Here is an 18018-nt window from a genome sequence, read left to right as displayed (position 1 = left end):
TTCTGCAATAATTTGAACCCGTTCCCAAGCATTTGGCAGAGGACTTCACCTCCTTCTGACTCAGGAAAATCTGATCCCTGCAAATGGGTACCACGTGATGGCATCTCTTCCCTCCTACCAACAACTGTGGGTGTCTTTCAAACTTATTTTTTAAAAGATGGCTATATACAAAATTGCTTCTAGCACCCCTAAAGCTAACCATTTGTTTCAGCTATTTGCAAGGAAGTGACACAATCATTAACCAACCCATTTATTTACTTGCAGACAAAGAACAAGGTTAAAATAAATATTTTGTAATGAAAACATCTAGGCTTTTTCCTACATTTATCACTAACTATATCACCTAATCTGTCTGCACTTTGATTTCTGAATTTGCCGAAAGTAAATAACACTTGCAGATTTCTTTGGGAGATATAATAACACTCACAATTTCACAAATGTCACAACTAAAATGCACTTTCTTTGCTCCTCTCCTTCAAACCACTCTCCTTCATACCACTATGCAGTATGTGACTCCAGAAGCTTTTGGTGATTTTAGTTTGATCTGATTTAGTCTTAAGAGACCTAGGATCCAAGTAAGGGTTCACACTGAAGCAATCTGGTAACACTACCCTGGTATTAGCAAGCTGCTTCTGTCCATTGCCAGGAGGCTGTGGTCCACTGGTAGATATTAAAAGAATTGAAGAGTAAAAAAACACCTCTAAAAATGTGCTACCTTTGGAATAGAGTTCATGTGGTAGAAGAGACTAAAGAGAAATCCACAAGGCTTCCAATTTGGAAATTTCAAAAGCCCAAATCATAGGAAAGACTGAAACTATGGAGTTCAGAGGGGTCACTCCAGCTCTATCAGAGGGGGCGTAATTCTTTCTTTTTTAACACATGGGTGAAGCAATACTTACTTCAAAGAAAATAACTGCCATAAATACAGAAACTGTCATCCTTAGATGAAATGCCCTTCAAAGAAATCAACAACTCACCAGCAGAACACTCGAGAAGTTTCCAGGGTAGATGTGTACTTTATCTGAATCCTATGAACACTCTAAATGCTTTCATAAATCACACCCTCAGATCTTCCATCTAAATCTATAATCCATCATGACCACTGGGTGATATTTACCTTCACCCACAAAATCCTATTGTTATTTGAAAATTATTTTGGACTATTAGACATATAAATGTATATCCCTAAGATACCTTCCTCTAATATTAAGAAAGGAGGAAACTGGTTATGGGTCATTGTGGATAGGTGATAGCAGAAAAATTATATGTCTTTAAAACCAGAAAGACAAATAAAGAGACCTAGGAAGAAGAAAAAATATCAGCCCTTAGGAAGAATGATGAAAATGGGAGTCAAACCATCTGAATCTGGTTTTGGAGAAATGAGTAGAGTGGCAACCTACTCTGGGAAATGCACTGGGGTTCTTTCCACTAACAGCTACCAATGTGGTGTCTAAATCATCACCAGCCACAGCAGTTTAGAAAGGTTAACGCCTGGATCCCTTCTTGCTGAATCGCTATGGCTTTCATTCTAGCCTAAAAGCCAAAGAACAAGGCTCACTGGCTGTCTCTGCCAGCCAGCCCGCCCACATTCCGCTCTCTCCCTTCCTGTGCTCTCAGCTCAGTAAGCAGCCCACCCGCAGCATCTTCCCTCTTTGATCTTGCCAAGGCCTTTTTCCCACCATTCCTGAAACAATTACCCAAGCGGGTTTCCACTCCAGATCATCATAAGACAGCAGCCAGCCAGAAGCCTGGGCTGCCTCGAGCCTTGTGAGAGGATATGCCAGGCATCCCTTGAAACTCTCCAGCGAGGTTAAATTGGTAGGGGGTGGGGAGGGCCTCTTTGAATGGGAGAATACCATGGTAGCTGTAGGACACAGAGCTCTTTTGACTTGGAGTTTAATGAGCCTCCACTTCAATAAGACCTACGTGTCCCGAAAGATAAGGGCAAGGATGGAAAGGCACCATTCACCTCGACTGGGGCTGCCGCTGCCTATGCTGCAGACTGGTTCAAGACCTGGATCAGAGTGACTCACGGAGAAAACAGGTCTGTTTTTTAGTTAGAGGGCTACCCACCTCCCTAGCAAGACACCTTGCTGGCTGTCAGCAGGACAGGGTCAATGAAAGAATGTGCTTTGAAAGTGGAAAAGAAAGGAAGCTGCCATTGTAGGAGAAAATTCTCTGTATGCCTGAGGTAATATTTCTGTGTAGAGCTTAGAGCACAGTGATTGTAGAGAACCCCTGGCAAGAGACCTAATGGGATTAGAAAGACGGAATGATTTTCAAGAAACGCATTTCAATGAGGTTTTTGTAGAGAGGAAGAGATAGATAGATAGATAGATAAATAATATAGTTCTTGGACCATTAAAGTAGTCATAATCTTCCCCCTGACCTTTGGATGCAACTAGAACTTGTTACCTGAGTGAGAAAGCTGAGAAAAATACTTCCATGACAAAAGGCTTAATTCAAGAAAGTTTCCCTAAATTTACTCTGGCTAAGCAGGCTAGAAGAGGTTTTCCTTGGAAGAACTTCCAAAGCCATAGAAAAAAGGAAAGTTCATGGTGCCATTTGTGAGCCATCACTAAATTATCTGTTTATGAAGAACACAGGCAGGTCACTGCCTCCCTTGAGCCATCTGTGACACAAGGATGACTCTTTGGTGAGTATCTTTCTTGCTTTAGAAATGTTTGCTGATAGTGTGAAGAAATCACAATAACGACTCCTTCCTAGATCTGTTCAAGACCTATCGATTTATCTCAAATACCTCCCTAATGTGCCATACTTAGAAACTTTACCCCAGAAAAAGGGAGGCCTGATGGGGACTCAGTCACAGTAGAGAAACAAAATTTCAATCAGCAATGCCTGTATTTGAGGATAACTGAAATTGTTTCAGGGGAGACAGGATGAATACCACCCAGGAGCAAATCTAGCTCTGATAAGCTGCTAAAACAAAAAGGGAAATGAGAACCAGTGCATTTTCCCTGAAATGTGGTCTTGCAAGTCTTTTTACGTGCGAGATGTGCTCTAGCTTGAGAGTCCAGGAGACATTACGTGGTCTCTGAGATTCTGCTGGGCGGAGGGCGGTAAGCCTGTTCTCCCAGTCAAAGGTTCCACCTCCTTTAGCAAGAGCAACTCAAAATTTCCCAACAATTGGACTCCATGAGAAAGTCCAAGTTTTATGAAGGCTAAAAATTTAACAATAATCGATGAGCTCATTTGTGATATTGGATCACCAGAAGTCATCATTCAATCCTAGCCCAACATTTAGAACTTCTTTCAATTGTAAAGCTACATTTTGGGGAGCAAGCCCCCAGAAAACTATTAAAAATCTCTGGAATCCAAGCCCAGAAAAGCCTCAGAAGTCTGAGGTCAGATATATATTTCAGACAACTTTTTTGGTGAGGGCTGCCCAGTGGGAACATGAACGTCTTCTCTCTAAGTGTACATTATTTTCGTGATTAACAACCAGCTACCACTGTTCCCTCAGCCACTGCAAACAAAACTGGTTGCAGATACCTCATCCCTATTTATCTCAAACTGGCTGGTTACCCCTTCTGGAGGGGGCCGCAGAGCTCTCTATACAACCTGCACTCAAAGCAGTCTGGAAAAGTTCTCATTGTCTTTTGAAAAGAGGGGTCTGATGGGCGAAGCCATTTTTAAAAAATTACAAGATGCAGAGGTTACTAAATCTGAACAAGTGCCCACATTTTCTTTTTGGGAATTGAACCAAAGGATGATTCAGACCAGGAGACAGGCAGCAGGATTTAGGGAATGAAGAGTCACGAGATAACCAGTTTTATTCCTGGCTCTACCCAAGACTTGCCATGTGACCACCAGCAAATTACTCTTTCCCAGCAGGTCTGTCAGCTTGCCTTTCTCTAAAAGAATCCAATCTCACCCTGTCCTATAATTTTCTTTGGAATGTCTTTGCAAAAAAATAGGAGAGAAGGAAGGGAATCTATGAAGTGTAGCAAAATGAGTGTCTTCATAAGCTCCTTAGACCTCGACATCAGGCAAATACAAGGTTTCCTCATTTTACATTCTGCAACTTAGCACAGTTCTGATTTAGACAAGTAACGAAGCAGGACTGTAACATGATTTTATACAACCTGAAGTTAACACTTGAGCAAATCAGTCTAAAGGATATCATAGATTAGATGGCATTACCTCCTGGTAAAGTATGAACTGACAACCCAACTCCAACAAGCCTTTGAATATGCAAAAAAAGAAAGCAGAGGAAATCTGTAAGTCAGATCTCCAGGAACTAGACCCGTTCTTACTGCGGGAAAGGAAGCAGGCAATGAATGAAGGCAGGAAAGATACATCACATACAATAGCCAGAATGCTATTTGGATACTAATACTCTTCTTTTGTCTTGAGCTGATAAAGCTTTCAATTTATTATGATAGAGGCTATTTTTCCCTTAAAACAATTCCAATTTTAGATTAGAAGTTAGTGCAACATGACGTTATCTTTACCAAGTTATACTTCAGCATTGATTTTTGTGGGAATGTACCCTTTCCCTAAGCGCAAAGCACATAAAAGTTAGGCATATTCCCATGCAATGACAATTGACATCAAAATTCATTAATGACAAGCCAGCAGCAGAGTTCCCTCCATTTCACATGGACGCAGTTTAGTGTTGCAATCAAGTAACATCTACATCAAGACTAATCAGATATATAGATTAATCAAATGCTTAATAGTTTGGGGGCCTTTGTATTTGTCAAGGGAAGACTCCATCTTCTCATACAAATAACTGACAAGTTCATCTCCCCATATAACTACATTCTAGAAACTAGCCACTAAGAGCCACAGCTCCTGGCCAGTGCATTCTTCTAACATAAAACTGTAAACTGTCCCCAAGTCCCATCTTATTTCTGACCTCCCTAGACTGCTTCTATCCCAAAACCAATCTGCCAACTAAGTCCAACAGCAAACAGTATGGTCACCAAGATTTATTTTTGACGTGAGAATGGACTGACTTGCCACTGAGCATGGAGTAGACAGGGGCTGTTCTGAATTCAGGATCCTTGTGGTACTATTGGGAATCATTTTCTAGTCCTTTCAAAATAAAGCTTTAAAAGCACTATTAGGGCAGAAATTAACATAGATACATATTTATACATCTATCTACATCCATACACACACACACACACACACATATATCTTTCAGAAGCTTAAGGTTGGCCTGGATATATAGTAAGAGCATGGAGTGTGAGGGCGGTTAGCTTAGTATATGAATGAGCATATGGAAATTGTTCCTTGACCCTGGTCCTATTCTGGAGCAAAAGAAAAAAAGCTGCAGAGAAGAGAAAATAAATCAAAGTCCACTCATATCAGCCCATAATCCTGAAGTAGTAAATAGCATCTCCCTGTTAAGGATCAGGCAGCTGCCAGTTCACCAAAATGAAGAGCACAGTGCCCTTGACTTCTCCCACCCCCAGGTTCATATGCTACCTGAAGAAACCACCATACCTCTTCTTCCAGCTTCACCACCTTGGCCTGGGCATTGCTCAGAGCCTGGTCTCGGATTTCGATGTGTCGCCTTTGGTCCTCGTTGGTAGAACGGGCGGTGGCCAGCTCTGCTTCCAGCTTCTCCTTTTCCCGCTGGCTTTCTTTATCTGTCAGGACATGAACAATCAACATTGCCCAGCTGGAGCCAGCTCAAAGCCTAACTGTGCACAACTGACAAGTCATATCCATTGCTGGACAGCCTACTGTTGTGGTGCACAGCTTAAAGAACGAGAATAACCAAGATCTGGACTCTCTCACCGGCTTTACCACTACCTTGCTATGTAAATTCAGAAAAGTCACTTAACAACAACTTAATGGTTGTTGCACAGAAGCAAGGAGAAAGTGGAAGGGTCAGGAAATCATTAAGCATTGCATAAAGAGAACGCACACACACACACATCAGAAGAGAAGGTGTGCTCGTCTCCTCAATTTTATTTTTCATAGTCTTACCTTGCTAGAAGGGCAAGTGAGCTCAGAAACAATTTCCCCATTGTTTCCTCAGGACAGTGTATTAACGAAATCTAAAAATATTTCATAAAATGGCGAATATTTCAAATCTCACCCTCTACACACTGACATTATTTTCTAAGATGATGTCTAGTTGACAACATGTCCTCTCCAGGGAAAGCCTTACCCAGTATCACCCTCTAACCCAAGCATTTTATCTCAGCATCTACTTTTCATGGAAACCCAATGTTTTCAGGAAGAGAGTAACATAAAACTGGAAACCACACTATCCTTTTTCTACTCTACCCTGCAGTATAGTCTGGGTGCAGAGGGAGTGCTGGAAAGAATGAGGCAGAGTTAGAAGGAAAACATCAGGTTCAGAAGAATATAGGCAGACATTTTGCCTGGAAAAAATACCTTCTATTTGAGAATCTACTTTTCTGCTAAGTTAGCAGTTAAGCCTATTAGGGTTTGAAAGTTTAGATTATTTTTTTTAAGTAATCTGATATGCTTGTGTGCTTACACCACACACACGTTTATGTGGGTATACACATACACGTATGTATATGTGCGTGTGTGTGTGTGTGTGTGTGTGAGTGTGTGTAGCTGTAATCTATGAGTTTAGAATAGAAGAGCTTACTGGAAAGATAATAGTCTTTCTAGCTTTGGTTTTATAGAGAGCTCAGTTAAGTAGCCCTATATAATGAGAATCCAATAAATATTCATAGATGGATATAGGGGGAAAATAGAAGGAAAAAGCACCAGTATGAGACAGTAGCCAAATCTATAATTTTTTGGGGAATGAAGGGACATTATCACAAGTTAGTGTCTGAATAAGTTAACATGGATTTACAAGTAGTGTCTAAACAGATTGTATATTTTGGTCCATATACGATTTTTATCCCTGTCTGCCCTCTTGTAGTGGCTGTACCTTGTTCCAGTACTCACAGCTGATCAGAACACTGAAATATTGCACCTGAAGTCATTATCACCAAATCCTGATAAGCAAATTCTCATTCCTCCCACTCAAGCACCTTAAAGATCTTAAAGTAGGACCAAGCAACGGAATCTTCCAGGTGCTCAAAGGCCCATCTAGCAGACATCTAAAAGTAGGACCAAGCAACAGAATGTCTGCTAGATGGGCCTTTGTGCTTCCACCAGGGAGACAGAAAAAGGAGCCATTATGAAATACGCCAGAACATTCTACTTTTTTTTTTTTTTTAGAACATTCTACTCTTAACAAGGCCTGCCCTCAAGAGAAACTATTTAACGAGAGCCTGATCTATTGGCATTTTTTTCCCCCCAGAACTTAGAGAAAGGGAAATAAGCAACTCCAGCCTGCTCTAGCTTCCACAGGGGAGAAGACAAAGCCCTCTCTAGCCACCCTGTAACACCTAAGAGAGTGAAAAAAACAATTGAGACCCATCTGTGAAGTTCACACACCAGAGACACAGGCTCACTAAAAGACTGAGATGTAATCACAGGACTAGAGAGCTCTTTCTCTACCCTACACCTTACCACCACATCCCTAAAGGTCCACTTACTGAGGCTCCTTCTCCTCCATACATCAAGTCTGCTATTCTACAAAGAAAAAAAAAAATGCACAAGGCGTCCTAAAAGGCAAAAACACAATTTGAAAGGACAGAACAACCTGGGCAGTAGAGAGACCTCATCTCTACAAAAAACTTAAAAAACTATTAGCCAGTCATGATGGTGTACTCCCATAGTCCCTGACACTCAGGAGGCTGAGGCACGAGGAGAGCTTGAGCCCAGGAGTTTGAGGCTGCAGTGAACTATGATCATGTCATTGCACTGATGTTCAAGGAACAGCATGAGACTCCGGCTCAGGAAAAAAAAAAAAAAAAAGGGAAGAAAAGAAAGGATAGTGCAAACATCAAAACGAGACCCAGCGGAGGCACCTGTGGCTTGGTGAGTAGGGCGCCAGCCCCATATACCAAGGGTGATGGGTTCAAACCCTACCCAGGCCAAACTGCAACAAAAAATAGCCGGGCATTGTGGCGGGCACCTATAGTCCCAGCTATTCGGGAGGCTGAGGCAAGAGAATTGCCTAAGCCCAAGAGCTGGAGGTTGCTGTGTGCTGTGATGCCACAGCACTCTACCGAGGACAACAGAGTGATACACTGTCTGTAAATAAATAAATAAATAAACGAGACCCAGATAAAGCAGAGATGTTTGAATTATCAGGCTGTGAGTGTAAATCAACTATGATTAATATGCTAAGGGCTCTAATCTACTTAATTAATATTATAAGGGCTCTAATGAGAAAAGTAGACAGCAGGCAACAACAGGTGAATAATACAAGCAGACAAATGAGAACTTTAGGAAAAACTCGAAGAATGCTAGAGGTGAAAATAGAGGTAACAATACCATCTTACTTAACCTCATACTATGTTTTAAGGATCAAATGAGAAAACATATTTAAGTGACAGAAACAGTAGAAAGCATGAACACCAAAGGAATTTACCACATAGAGGATAGTGAACGTCATCTCCATGATTCATAATGAGAGAGAATCTGTAGCCTCATAATACGCCTTTCATCGTGACACCCTGTCGCTGGGGACCTAGAAATTTATGTTCATCAAAGAAACTTCAATAGAGCAGCCTCACCTTCTTTCCCATTCTGACTTTATGTTTGGAAAGAAACAAACATTTGTTGAACACATATTGCATACCAGGTATTGTTCTAAGTTAATCTGCAGAACAGCCATACAAGAAAGATACTATTTTCTTCCCCATTTTTCATACGAGACAGCAGAGCCTTGGAGAGCTTAACTAACTTGCACAAGGTCCCACAACTGGTAAATAAGTGGCGGAGATCCAATTGAGGCCTACGTTGTTCTCAACTCTTATCTCCTACACCAGACAGCCTGCTCCTAAGGTTGAATTGGTTTGGTTTCTCCAGAATTCCTTAAGCACATTCCTCAGAGAGGCTTTTAAAGAGGGCTTTCCTTTCTCCTGCCACAGATCCACCCATGTGGGACCCTGTCAATGTCCAAAGACAAAAGAAATTAAGGGGGCCAAGAGCCATGCCCTCTTCCCTGCCTAGCTGGAGCTCACATTTCCTTCCTAGAACCATCTGACCATCTTTTTTTTTCCCTGCTGGTAATATAATTGGATCCACTAAGTCATCACATTTTATAAACTGGTAGCAGGGCTCCTAGGACACCTGAATGCCATCCGCATAAGAGAGGAGTCCGATCTCTCAGATCCAGGGTAGGAATCCATATGGTTTGTTGTGATTTGTCCTGGAAGGCTGTCACCCTCTTTCTGCCAGTGAACTAGCTTCCAGGGTAACCGTGATACCATGATACCACAGAAGCAACTTCACAACAATGTCCACTAGGCACTGATGACACCGGAGTAATGGTATTCCTTGCTTTAAGACAATGATTAATGTACACAGCTGATTTAATAAGAAAAAAAAAGACAATGATGACAGAAGAACAGGAGGTGCAGGGGAAAAAAGGAAGAAAAAGAAAAAAACCCCTATGCTAAAGCCAGGGCATGACAGAGCAACCCGGAAAGGAGGACGGTATTGTAAGTAAAGATCAAACAAACTTGTACAAGTGAAAAGTGGAAACTTCAATGGAACGACTTGAAGGGTGACTTGGGGGCCCAGCAAAGATGGAGGAGAGTGACATGTCCTCACCAAGCACAACTACAGCCAGATCTACCCTGAGGGAGGCTGGGCTGTGGGCATGTGCAGAAATGAAGCAGTCCATCTGTTCCCTTCCCTCCAAATAATTCTCCCTGAGGACTCAATCCACTAAGAAGTTTTTATTGCTGGTTTTATGATGGCAAATGGAAAGAATTAGGCATTGTCTAGCTGGGTGGAGTCCATTAGGGACCGATAAAGAAGAGGATTAATTCATTGTCATGGTCTTAGGAGTATTTCCAGACAAAGGAAACACTATTATGGGGAAGACACAGCTCTGCCCTCCCCCACACTCTTTAACTCTGCAACCAGAGTCAGCAGTTCAGGCCACAGGAATGGCTTCCTTCTAGCCACCCATGCAATATGCCAACATATAAGGATGTTATATAATACTCAGGGTTTAACTAAGGTAGCCTCAGGCACAGGTTAGGTATTTCAAACCCTAATCATCAATCCTGCATGTTAATTTCATCTCTACTGGAGCCAGTGCCTGGACCCTTCTGAGAAAATCTCTTCACCTTCAACTTTAAGGCGCCCTGTGTTCAGTAGGACCCTTTATTCAACTCCCCGTGACATAGCAGGGACTTTAAGGGGCTTCTCTGGTTTAATACAGAAGAAGCCATTTGATGGTACTAGATGTTGTAGTAAGAAGCTTTCGTAGGAGGAAAAGAATGGAACCTTCCAACTTCATGTCTGAACAGGACAAAGAATCCCTAGGTGACATTCACTCTGCCCTCATTGTTCTAGAAGGCTAAAAAGGACTGCGCAACCTTTTCACACACCTTGCTCCCATCCACCCATTCATACCTGCTTCAGAGATTTGCAGACTTACTTTTTGCGAAGAGATGAGAGATGGTTTTTCTGGTGTCCTCTGAGCCCTCGTACTCTTTCTCTGCAAGCTGCTTATTGGCAGTCTCTAGGCGCTCTGTGGAATTTGGAGACAATCAACAAGGGCCTCAACTTCAAACTTTCAAGCACATGCTGTTTGCCCTCTAAATACTGACCTTTGTCAAAACAAGCCTGCTTCTTCCTGTTAAACAGGAATGGGTGACACAGACAAGGGTTTGCAAATATGAATTCCAAAGCAATGCTAGACCATGGCAGGGAAAGAGAAGGGAAGAACTTAACACTTTTATTCCTCACTACCAAAACCTAAATGCAGAATTCTAAATTTCAACAAAATCATCCAACCCTGAACAGATGATGATATATTTATTAACCAGGAAAAAGAACATCACGGTCACAGTTATAGTGTAAAGTCTTTAATATACTGGAACGTCAAATCTAGAAGGGAACCATGGGCAGCATCTACCCTGTTTTCCCGAAAATAAGACATCCTCCGAAAATAAGACCGACTTACAGGAAAGATAAGACGTCCCCTGAAAATAAGACCTAGCGCATCTTTGGGGGCACACCTTAAAATAAGACACTGTCTTATTTTTGGGGAAAGAGGGTAGTTGTACCCCCTGATTTTCTAGATAATGTAACTGAAATCTAAAGACAGAAAATATCCCGAAGATCACCACTTTTGAAGGAGTTGAAGATGGTTTAAAGTAGAAATATTTCCCACTGTCTTCAATATTATCAGGTGAAGGTAAAAAATAAAAGGAGGGAGTGTGTCCTGGAAATAAAAGGAGACATCACTATTTCAAGCTTGCCTAGCCAAAAGACATGCCTCTGCAAAATCTGTCAAGGCAGAGGGATAGGGCCAGGCACGGTGGCTCATGCCACGTTTAATCCTAGCACTCTGGGAGGCTGGGGCGGGAGGATTGATCACTTGAGGTCAGGAGCTGTGAGACCATCCTGAGCAAGAGTGAGATCCTGGCCCCACTAAAAATAGAAAAATTAGCTAGGCATAGTGGCAGGCACCTGTAGTCCCAGCTACTCAGGAGGCTGAGGCAGGAGGATCACGTGAACCTAGGAGTTTGAGGTTGCTGTGCTCTACCTGGAAGAGAGACATCACCAATTTGCTAGTTGTAGGGGTGAGCCAAGCAGGTTCAGGATTCCTGGAGTTGGAGGGGTGCAGTTCATCACTCCAAAGGTCAGTCAGGTGCATCCTCCCCTCCCTACTTTGATCAATCAAGCTTAGGACCAAATATTATTATAATCACATTACACACAAAAGTAGCCTGGCATATGCCCAGACATTTACTGCCCATACCAGTGGTTTAAGCAAGCCCAGATAGCCTATTTGGAGCCTGCTCAGGCTCAGCCCACCCCTTCACTCCCCTGCAGCTGCTTCAGGAATGCAAGGACAAGCCCACTGGTCCCCTCACCTCTCAGATCTCTGTTGAAGTCGTGCATCCTTCGAATCTCCCCCTCCAGCTTGTTTCTCATGGCTTTCTCCAGGGCCTCTCTCTTGGAGGATGACTTCACCAGGTTCTCATATGCCTCCGAGACACGCTGGATTTCTGTCTCCACCTTAATAAACAAAAAGAAAGAAGAAAGAAAGATGGTGGTGATGGGAAAGATGATCTGAAAACATACAGGCAATCCTGAGTGACAGTTTCTCCCAGGGCTCGTAGATGACCAAGAGGCGAGCATAACACAGTCAGATGAGAAAATTTCAGAGAAGGATGTCCATGTTTGACCACAAGCTCGGTAATGAACTCGCTATGTTGTGAGACTTTCTCAGGTTAAAAATATAGATATAGTTTCTGCCTTAGGAGAAAGTGGCAAAATCTAATAAATGTTATCAATATGGTTATACATGACTTTAATTTCGGAACAAAAATTTTCTTAGTTTTGAAATTATTAATATGATGTAACATTATGTAGATAATTTTAGTACAGAGTATTCAGAGGGATTTCACTTGTGGATTTCCATTTATCCTCATATTTGCCTAGGCAGGGATACCTCTCCGTATTTTAGCAGAGGGAAAAGTTAAATTGCCTTTCCAAGACCAGGTCAGCAGCAGAAAGAGACAAAACATAAAAACCTTAAGCTCCGGCCTCATGCGGTAACTCAGTGCAATCAACAAACACTTACCATGGAGCAAATATTTACATGTACTTTAAAGCATTGTAGGGTGTATGAATGGGAACATTCTAGTTACCCTCAGGACGTTTCAATCTAATCGAATAAAGATTACATGCATAGGAGGCAAGATATAGCTTTAAGTAAAGTAGGAGTAGTGCTATAAAGTACAGAGAAAAAGAAGTTATTCCTGGTTGGGAGAAGGAGGGAGGAGAACAATTTCTGGGAGGAGGTGGCATTTAGAGTCAGATCCTGAAAGCTGGGTCAGATTTCAATGAGCAGAGGTGAGGGGAAGGGTATTCTATTCTGAGTGAGCAAATGCATTCCCAGAATGACCAGTAGTCTAATTTGGCTGGACACTGTGGGGTCCACAGAGGGAAGCTGGCGAGATGTGGCCACTAAGATAGATTGGAGTCAGTTCAGAAAAGGGTTTTAAGGCCAGGCATTTGGACTTTATCCCGTAGTCAGTGGAAAACCCAGTACATATTTTTGAACAAAAATTCGTGATCGAAGTTGTATGACACATCAGCAAATCTCCTCAAATGAAAAAGAAAAAAAAACAAAAAACAAAAAACAAAACTAACTCTAACAGAAAGGGTCTTGCTCTGAATCAGCCAGAATTAGGAACAAAGAAGAAATTAGACACTTTAACCAGGATAGCGCCACTACACATACAATAACTGCAGAGATATTTGCATGTAATTTGTATAAGACAAATAGGCCCATGGCCTATTAATCAAGTTTCAAATTAAAGTTGATTCCTGCAACCATTCTGCATTCCTTCTCAGTTTTCCAGGTTTCCTTAACAAAGCTCAGGATACTTCAGAAAGAGAAATCTCAGGACCCCCAAGGGGGAAAGGCAGGATTACCAAACCAGTAAGATTCAACCTGCCCCCATCTCCAAACTTTTACCAGTGACAGAACTGCCTGCAAACAAATGAGGCTTATACCACAGAAAAGAGCAGGCTGAAAAGTGTTTTTCTCTCTTCCGCAGATGGCACCAAGATAGCAGCACAGAAGGTGAAAACTGGTGAATGGCATTTAGAGACAAGATCTGCCAGGCCTGTGCCTGATGAAGCTTTTTCATGAAATTCAAGCACTGGATAGAGAAAATAAACATTTCCATCTGAAAGAGCACGCTTGGTGCTGGACCGCTCTGGGCAGCGTTTACAGTGCAAGGCTGTCCAGTTCCCCCACACAGAATGCCACACCTGGAAGGCAATCCCTTTTCTCACGTTTTACAGCCTGCCATTTCAAAATCTTATACTAATACTTCCCATACCCCCTGAACAGACACTGTACCCAGCAAAGGGAAAGTTACACATCTGTCAAGAGGACCTTCCAAGAGAAAACATCACGGAAGAGCCTGTCTATTGGTTTCATCTGGGTAATTGTGGCAGCAGGAGGTAGGGAAGGTGGTGGTGGGTTTTCAGACTTACTCTGTCTACTTATTCCTTGCACAAAAGCCTTGGGCCTTTTTATTTCCTCCAGCGCCCCCAGGATTTGCCTTATTTGCCCCCATTTTCCTTTTCTCCTCCTATTCTTGTTGCCCTCTCCTCCACCTCAGCACTGGGTCAGCCTCCACTTCTCCCAACACACAAACTTTTCCAATGACACCTATTTGAGGCATCTTTTCCTGCCTTGTGGAACAAACAACAGCAAAAATCCTATTCTGCCCCTCTTCCTTGTCACCCATCCCATCCCAGTGCCCCTAGAAATCACCGTGGATCCTGTGGCAAAGAGGGTCTATGGAAGATCTGGGCTTATCCTTTAGTGACTGAATCAAAGATAGGGCAGGGCCATCCAGAAGACATGGGGAAGGGGTGTCAACTCATAACCTAAGCAGACAAACCAGGTTTCTAGTGTAAGGATGTAACTAATTTATTGTTATCAACGTGATGGGGGGAGTGATGTAGTTCAAATGTCAGGGAGAAAATACAAAATCTGGATTAAACCAGGGAGAAGCAGTTTTCATTCGACCCCAATCAAACTCCATCCAGATTTGGGGAAATTGGGGGAGGAGGAGTCTTTCTGCTACACAAAAATACTTAGCTAATAATAAGCCCTCCTTTCCTCTCAGATCCAGATCTGGCCTTCACAAATTCTCTGCTTCCTTCAGGCCCCTGAAATTTCCACTCCTGGTGTCTTCTAAGGACAGAGTTACTGAACAATACAAGGCAACCTCCTCTCCCTCCCCCACCTTTGCCCTCACCTCCTTGAACAGTTCCCATTGTGGGGAGATCAAACCACTTGAGCTTCACAATGACAAAAGCTGCAAGGAGGCTGCCAAAGGCATAACCCTATTCACCAACAGCCACTGGAAGCCAAGAGTTAAGGTTCCTAGCTTGGGGCAGTCAGGAGCTCAAGTCCCAGCTGCAGGAGAGAGGAGGGGGCCTGGGGAAAAATGTGAACTGGGGACACAGACTCCTTTTTCTATTTCCTCAGCCTAGGGCTGTCACCTGTCACCCACCTGTGGTGCTAAGCCCCTCCTGCCTACCCGAACACACACCAGAGAAAGAGAGCAGATGTTGAATTTGAGTTGCAGAACAGGACCAAAGCAAAATGTGGAGAGGGGTGGAGGAGGGATAGTTGAAAAAGAGTCACTACCAGAACTCCCACTAGGAAAGTACTCTAAGTCTTTTCCAGAACAAGGCAGGACAGGCTCTAACTTCAGCTGGTGAAAATTTTCTAAGAAATACGTTTTATTTATTTATTTTTATTGTTAAATCATAGCTGTGTACATTAGTGCAATCAAGGGGTACAATGTGCTGGTTTCATATACAATCTGAAATATTCTCATCAAACTGTTCAACATAGCCTTCATGGCATTTCCTTAGTTATTATATGTAGACATTTGTATTCTGCATTTAGTAGGTTTCGCCTGTACCCATTCTAAGATGCACCGTAGGTGTGGCCCCACCCATTACTCTCCCTCCACCCTGACTTCCCCCTCCCTTCCCCTTCCTTGGCCCTTTCCCCATAGTCTTGTGCTATAGTTGGGTTATAGCCTTCATGTGAAAGCTTATATTTAAGATTTCAATTCATAGTTGGGAAAAAGTGATCAAGATGACAAGGTGACAAGGCTTCAAATGCTGGTAGTTCCTTCATCTACACAGATAGTACCCGCATCCTTGACCTTATGAAGAAGTCTCCCTGCCTTTTGGATTTCTAAAACAATTAAGTTTTCTTTAGGGCTATGGGGTCTGGAGAAACTGTATAATTTTTTTCTCTCCATGTAAATATTACTTCTTTTAGATAGACAGGCAGAAGGTTGATCCCAAAGTTTGATCCTTATTCAGTCTTCTGATGTGAGAATCCTGAAGACCCGCCCATGAAGTAACACAGGCACTCACAAGTGGAGTCTTTTAGATGGATATTAAGCAAATCCCACAAATCAGACTTCAGGGACACCCTCATATCCTAAAACAGAAGCCTCACCTTTTGCAGTCTTGCCACCTTCTCATAGCACCCTTCCAATTCCTGCCGCAAGTTCCGGTTCTCATCTGAGAGGATCTCAACCATCTGCTGGGCTCTGGACACGATGGCAAAAGGGTCTGCTGGCATTGGCTGGTAAGAAGCAGATTGCTGAGCCCGAGGCATAACTGAATAGGCTTCTCCTGGTTGCTGCTGTGGCTGCTGCTGCTGCTGGCTTAGGCTAGGTTGGGAGAGACGGTAATGATCCCCCTGGTGAGTCTGAGTAGGGAGGAAGTGCTGTTGCGACCTAGGCAGGTGAGCTGAATGGTCTCCTTGGTTTGGAACCAATGGGTGTTGAGCAGGAGACAATCTCGTGGATGGTGGAGATTGCAGCAAGGATAAGGAACCCCCAGACGTCAGGGAAGAAGTAGGGCTGTGAGGTTGAGAGCTTCTGGATGACAATGGCAGTGAGATGTCCTGTGTTGGCCTGTAAAACATGAAGGGCAGATCCACAGGTTAAGCTGTATTCTAAGGCACCAGGGAAGAAGGGCACAAGAAAGGGAGATGAGGAGGCTTCTGGTCCCACCAGGACATCTGCCAAGAGGGCCTTCCAGGAAAAGGCATCATAGAAGGGCATATCTATCGGTTTCATCAGGTAGTGGTGGCGGCAGGAGATAGGGAGGTGGTGGTGGGTTTTCAGGCTTATTCTGTCTACTTTTTCCTCTCACAAGCCTTGGGCCTTTTCCTCTGCAAAATGAGGAGCAGAGAGGGTTAGACCACGGGATCTCTGCAAAGACCTCTGTAGCTCTTTCCTGTCCTGACCTGTGACTCTGCCTAACAGAGGTGTCATCCCGTGGGAGAGAGAATCAGATGGCCTCTGCGGTCACTTTATAAAAATCTACATGATTCATGTCTGCGCATTTCAAACAATTTATCTACAAAGTGATTTTCACCTCAATATTTTAAATGAAACCTTTTCTAACATTACGTATGTGGTCCAGCACACATAGAGATTCCAATTCAGAAAATATGTTCCACTGGCCCAGAGAAAAAACAACAAACAACCATCAAAACCATCCCTCCGCAAGTCAAGGATAGGCAGATACTTATTCCATTAGCGGTATCACGTAATTATTGTTGATTCCAGTTATTAAACATTTAGCAGTTAGCAGTAACATTAGCAGTAACAGCAGCAAGACCTGAAGGGGGTTACAGGCAACATTATCATACTATTTTTGATGTACTGAATCATAAAATGTAAAGACTGAAGAGACCTTAAAGAATATATCCAGTTCAACTCCAGCACTGGACAAAGGGGAAATCTGAGGCCTAGAAAGGGAAAATGATCCGACAAATACCAGACTGAGTTAGTGATAGTGCCAAGGTACAATTCTTCTGTCCCTATCCCCATTTTCTGGCTTTTCCCACTGCTATCATGCATTGATTTCTGTGCATTAGTGTTCAGATCTGCAGCCTATTGCATATAGAAAGTTCCACAAAGAACTTTAGTACACCGTGGCTCTCCTATTTGTGTGCCCAATTACCAGGTACAAAATCCTAGGTACTCTCAGCCATTCAGAGAAACGAGCAGAGTATGTGGATAGACCACTTGGACCATCGCCATCAGCAGGAAGCGTATTTGTCAGAGTACACTGAAGACAAACAGCCTGTTCACCCCCAAGCCCATGCCCAACTGACCTGATACGCGTCTATGTCCTGTGGACACTTGTGCCACAGTTCATACTTCCTCAGTCCAGGGAAGACAGATGGCTAAGAAAGAGCATGGGATTTGGATCCCAACACAGAGTCTGGAGACCTTTTCTACTGTTCACTAGCTATGTAACCTTGCTCAAGTTACTCAATCTGCCTGAGACAGTTTCATCCCCGAGGTTGCAAATGAATTGCACAAATACTGAGGCCTTCTCATTTTTTTTTTTAGCTTTAGCTCAATAAGAATTACAAGAGAGTCTCTTATCTACCTCCCAGTG

The 18018-nt window shown here is 43.0% G+C and overlaps 1 protein-coding gene across 4 annotated transcripts in view; it reads right to left on the bottom strand.

The window, feature by feature from the left end:
- Positions 1–18018, bottom strand: part of AMOT (angiomotin) — a 65615-nt gene that overhangs the window by 23720 nt on the left and 23877 nt on the right. For all 4 annotated transcript variants that reach the window (XM_053580528.1, XM_053580529.1, XM_053580530.1 and 1 more), the window contains 4 exons: positions 16055–16517; positions 11916–12060; positions 10472–10564; positions 5476–5621 (listed from right to left, as the gene is read on the bottom strand). In XM_053580528.1, the coding sequence (XP_053436503.1) occupies positions 5476–5621; positions 10472–10564; positions 11916–12060; positions 16055–16517 (847 nt within the window). The remainder of the gene's footprint in view (positions 1–5475; positions 5622–10471; positions 10565–11915; positions 12061–16054; positions 16518–18018) is intronic.

The sequence above is a fragment of the Nycticebus coucang genome, chromosome X (genome assembly GCF_027406575.1).
Source record: "Nycticebus coucang isolate mNycCou1 chromosome X, mNycCou1.pri, whole genome shotgun sequence".
Taxonomy (NCBI): domain Eukaryota; kingdom Metazoa; phylum Chordata; class Mammalia; order Primates; family Lorisidae; genus Nycticebus; species Nycticebus coucang.
Note: the sequence above shows the minus strand (reverse complement) of the source record. Positions and strands in the feature narration are given on the sequence as shown.